The 5,258-nt window shown below is 40.6% G+C and overlaps 1 protein-coding gene across 3 annotated transcripts; it reads right to left on the bottom strand.

Moving 5' to 3' along the window:
* Window positions 1-1,018: 1,018 nt before the first annotated feature.
* Window positions 1,019-4,966, bottom strand: NDUFA5 (NADH:ubiquinone oxidoreductase subunit A5). 3 transcript variants are annotated; one of them, XM_086609957.1, is made up of 5 exons: window positions 4,907-4,966; window positions 4,364-4,408; window positions 2,633-2,749; window positions 1,840-1,905; window positions 1,029-1,253 (listed from the first exon to the last, which is right to left on the bottom strand). In XM_086609957.1, exons 1-5 carry the CDS (start codon window positions 4,925-4,927, stop codon window positions 1,152-1,154), a joined length of 351 nt encoding a protein of 116 aa, XP_086466083.1. In that variant the 5' UTR covers window positions 4,928-4,966; the 3' UTR covers window positions 1,029-1,151. The 3 variants fall into 3 exon arrangements, with proteins under 3 accessions (XP_086466085.1, XP_086466084.1, XP_086466083.1); XM_086609959.1 differs by lacking the exon at window positions 2,633-2,749 and having other exon boundaries at window positions 1,019-1,253; XM_086609958.1 differs by lacking the exon at window positions 4,364-4,408 and having other exon boundaries at window positions 1,028-1,253.
* Window positions 4,967-5,258: the final 292 nt, after the last annotated feature.

Raw genomic sequence — 5,258 nt, 5'->3', positions numbered from 1 at the left:
CCCCTAATACTTTGATTGTATGAAATAATATATAAAGATGCCATTAATCATTAATAATAATGATGTCACAGGTAAACTTATAGACCTAATGACTGAAAAAACACCTATGAAGAAGTATGTAATGTAAGGTAGTGCAGTGGCACTGCAGATTTTTGTCATATAGCTATATTCTTATCTTTAAACTTGCAAGAACTTTATTAATGGTACTGAAAAAATGTGAGTAGAGGCAAATTCATACAGTATCCTTAGATCTAGTTTGGATATTTTCATTTGGCTTATAAACTTAAATCTGCAAACAAAAGTTTTCAGAAGAGGCAGGCACTGTTTCCACTTACATGTTTAAAAGAACCTAGCCAGATGTGTCAAGATCTGCTTTTTTTTTTTTCATATTACTAAGTATTATTCAAGATCTGAATCAATAATATACACATAAATCTATAAAGTGTACGTGTTTATATACAAGTCTTTGTAAGACCTCAATACCAAAGTTTGTGCCATGTGTATTATGCCAAGTATGGTAACCTACCTGCTAACCAAGAAACCTGCTCCTGCTGTCACCTTAAGGGGTGGTCTTCCTTCTCCCCCTCACCCTTCCAACCTCAGGTCATCCCAGTGCTTCCCTGGAGTTGAAATTAAGCATTTATGTGGGCAGTGAAGTCAGCTAGTTTAAGACAGTGATTCATCTGAAATCCTGAAAACTGCCATTTCGGTAAGCCTAATTTTCATTACATCAGACGCCTGATCTGCACAGTCATAAAGACAAGCAGTGGCTGGCAAAAATACATAACCAGAAGTGGGAGAGAAAAGTGAGATCCCACTTTTCTACAGCTTTGATTCTGATTTCAAATAACCCATAATATCTGTATTTGTTAACATACAGATTATAAAAATAACTCAGAATGAGGCACAAATACTCTGTTAGTAATACATTACAAAAAGGAAATAAACCAAAGGCTGTACAACAGCTGAAAAGAATTTTCTTAAAACCATTTTTGCAAGATATTGGAAGCAGTATTTAGATTGCTAAATATAAGTGGACATTAGGACAGAACACGTTTTTATGAAGTTATTATCTTTAATTTAAAGACAACTGTCAGTAACGATAGATTAACTTTTTTTTTGACTTTCAAGAGGTTATACTATTTTCAAAATTATACTGGCCATCTCCACTGGTCAGAAGGAGGTTCTTCAACTAGAGGCTCCCATGGTTTCCACTGTGTCATTTTTCTTGCCAGGGAAAGCTCATTTTCAGCCTGTAATAAACCCCATACACAAATTCTTAAATTCTATACAATTGCCAAAGAATTAAATTACCTCTATTTCAGTTCATTGTTTCAGTGACATCACTATATATCACAGTCAGGGACTATCACAAATTTCATCTATAAACATCAAAAGGAACTGCGTGTTTTGGGGGTTTAGTTTTTTGTTTTTAAAAAACATACTGAAACATCTCCAAATAGCCAAACAGATAGTCTGTTCATCTAGTCATTCCCAATGACAATTTCATGATATATTCCAGTCCATTTGGATTATCCCTCAGTATTATTCAGTCATCTCCTGCCCTTTCGACTGATTTAGACTCTGTAAGAAGCAGTGTAGGTATACATGGTATGTATGTAAGCATGATACAGTAAACACATGTTAATTGTGTCAGGTTTTAGCACGGTCACCCCAACTACTACATGACAAATGGTTTTCAGATTATTTTTTTTTCTGTTTGTTTTGCAGCAAAGAAAGATACGGAAAACTGTCAATTTTCTGAAAAGAAGCTCATCCAAAGGAACACTGAAAACCACCACTCCTTTTTGTGCTTAACCTTAAATTTCCCCACTTTACCTGTACAATGACTTCTTCTATGTGTCCACTATTCAGTTTGTCCTGTAGTTTTTGCACATCAGTCTCCTGTGTATTGAAATACGTATAAATAAATGTTTAGTTTTACTGAGAAGTAGAAAACCCAGATAATGCATGAAAATGGTAATTTAACCGAATCACACTCAAAACTACCAAAGTAGCCAGCTTCTCTCATTTTACATTATCAAAGAAATCTCACACACTTTTCTTATTGGAAAACAAACATCAAAATCTCAATGATAAATACAAAAAATTAGTACTATTTAATGACATATAAAGAAGCTTTAGCAGCTAAAGGCTTTAGTATGTATCTTGAAAGAAAATGTTGATCTTAACTTTTTATAAAATGATACGCGACCTTCCAATTATCACTTCAAACACACAATACCAGTACTGCGTAGTTTAATGTACCAAATAGTGTTTTAAAACATCAAAGGCAGGACTGTGCTGAGGTACTACATTGATAAGAGCACATGCATTTTTTTATGCAAGCGTGTGGTAACTACCACTGTTCTGCGAATCTTCAAAAAACTGTGTTTTCTTCTAATTTTCGCAGAAAACATCAGTGAGAAATTAACAATACTTTTTAATATACCATTGAAATATTCCAGTCAATAACAAAAATAAACCTCGACTTCAATTATTTCTGAATTAATACCTGAACGTCGCATATACTTTTGTATACATGCAAAAACAGCCAGTCATTTTGAAATTCATTCTTCTCATCCTAAAAATCTTTTCATGTGTAACATTCACAAAACAGCACTGTACTTACTGTTTGCACCAAATTGAATTGTTGATTCACAATCTGCTCAGTGTATTTCCTGTATGCTGCATCTTTGGGTATTTTTTGCAGGACACCAAGGATTTTTGTGTACAGTATTCGCAGGCGCTGAAGTCATCACAAGACATGGTTAAAATACACAACTTGAATTATTTAACTTCTTGTGCTACTTAACCTATTAGCTAACTATCTGTACACAAAATACAGAGGGTTATGGTATTCAATCCAGAAGAGTAGGATTAACAAAATAACTAAGTCTGAACCACAGAACTCTGTCTTGTCTAAGACCGGGATTTATCAGGACTGGGAAGTTACCACTGTCAGACTCCGCAAATGAAAAAAAAAAAGGAACAAAAAAAGTAAGTTGCAATCTGAAGTATATTTGATGCAAAATGGAAACAACAAAAGCTGTGCTTCTAATACCAACCATACTTCTAAAAAGAAAATGAGGCAAATTCATGTCCAAATCATCAGTTTCTGAAAAATTGCCTGGACAAGATATAAAGAAGCACATAAGCTACCAAAGCATAACTAGATTCTTTTCTTTTTTTTGGCACTGCTCCACATGCTGGTGCAAAGTTCTGAGTGACACACAGATTTAGATTAAACTAAAACCTGAAACTTTTATTGCTAGATTTAAATGCAGTGATAAAGAACAAATTTGGGTGAAGAAATTGCAGCTTTTGGGCCATATGTTGCCTGCATAACTGTATCTAACTGAAGAGGAATGGACGTCCTACAGGAACAATAAGAAACAGAAGCAGAATATTGCAGTCAAAGAAAAAATAGGAAATGAAACGGGGACTGGCACAGAATCTATACTCCAACTAAAGCATTATTGATTTCTTTACACTTGGCTTCAAGTCACTGGAAAAAAACAAAATTTATGAAGTTCATCAAGAAGGCGTCTGACAAGGTTGTAGACTGAGCTAGAACCATTTGTAGAGAACAATAATGATTTTTTCAATAGTTCTTTTTGACACTACTCCTAACTTTTGGTGGCAAAAGCAGTTTTGAAATAGAATTGTTGCATAGTGGGAAACTTCAAAGCATGGAGAAAGTAAAGAATTACTGAAGTCATTTCAAAGGTCATGCCTCTTGAATAAGCAAGATGTGGCAAACACACTTTCATTATTGAGTCTGAAGAGGTAAAAACAAAGTACCCAACTGCTACGAGAATCACCTAATGTGGTTCCTGAGAACCAGTGAAATATTCCAGTCTCAACTGTGCTTGCCATCGCAAGGCCTTGATGTGGTTTTGCACCACGTGGTTAGCCTCTGTCACGTAAGACCAGCCTACCCCCTTAACACAGGTATAAGTTATTTCAGTACTTGCTGGAAGCACAACACAGCAAGGCAGCAAAAATCTGTATGCTTGTGAAGTAGAAATTACATTTATGAAGGCCTGAATTTAAAGAGTTCTTTGCTTTTGCACTGGAGCTGAGAGAAATCAAAAACTGGTTCATAAACATACTTACGCAAAAAAAGTTTTTGAAATCAGCACATGCAACAAAAAGCACATGTGCAAAATAACTCCTAATGATATGAATTAAACCTTTAAGAACTAATTTTCTTCCTTTATCACTTTGGAACATTTTAATACTTTCTTTAAATTGGCACCACTTTACAGTACGCAGCATACCTACATATGCAAATGTATAACAAAAAACTTTGATCTCACTGAAAACTTTCATTAAATACAGAAGAAAACATGTGACATACCTCACGAGGGTTTTCGGCTACAGCCAATCCTACAAGTCCAGTCGTCTGCATAGACAGCAAAAACATATTTAATGTACCTAAGCATCTATCCCCATGCTATCTGACTGTTTTGTTTTGGCTCAACACACACCTGACAGGCTCCGTTCTGCGACATAAGCCTTCACCTCCCACCACACACATTAGATTCCACAAATCTGCAGTGTTTTGCCTAGCGCACAAGAAGGGGAGGGAGAACGCGAAGAGGGGGAGCAGCTCAGGTGACGAAGCGGGGGCTAGAACGCCTTGCTGGCGAGGGGCACGCCGGCCTGCCCGCCCCCTCCGCTAACGGCGGCTGCAGCACCTAGCGCCGGGCGCGCTGTCCCCCACGGGCCGGGGAGGGAACCAGGCCCCGCGCTCCCCTCAGCCCGCTCCTCGCCCTTCGGGCACCCCCACCATCTGCCCGGAAACCCGCCGGCGCAGCGCACGGCAGGGAGGGACACTCCTCCCCTCGCAGGACAAGGACGCTGCGGGCTGCTCGACTCCAGGACCTCCGCGGCGCCTCACCTTCCTCAGCGGCCCCGCCATAGCTGCGCTGCACGGAACGCCCCGCTCCGCCGGCGGCGGGGGGCGGGGCGCGCGCGTGTGCGTGGCACCGGGCGCCTGAGGTCACCGGCTGGAGGACGCGGCGAAGGGCAGCGCACTGCGCATGCGCCACAGCCGCGCCGGCTCCCTGCCCCGGCGGGCAGAGCGGGAAGTAGGCGGGGCTGTGGCGCACGCGCTTGCGCCAGGGCGCGCGGCGTCACCCGGCGCAAGCGCTGTCACCCGGCGGCGGGGCGTCGCGCGCGCGCAGTGTCACGGGCGGTGGAGTGGCGCGCATGCGCACGGGTGCCGGTGCGGAGTGGCGCGGCGCCGTTCG

Source organism: Tauraco erythrolophus, chromosome 4 (genome assembly GCF_009769465.1).
Source record: "Tauraco erythrolophus isolate bTauEry1 chromosome 4, bTauEry1.pri, whole genome shotgun sequence".
Taxonomy (NCBI): domain Eukaryota; kingdom Metazoa; phylum Chordata; class Aves; order Musophagiformes; family Musophagidae; genus Tauraco; species Tauraco erythrolophus.
This window is presented reverse-complemented; position numbering and strand designations above follow the sequence as displayed.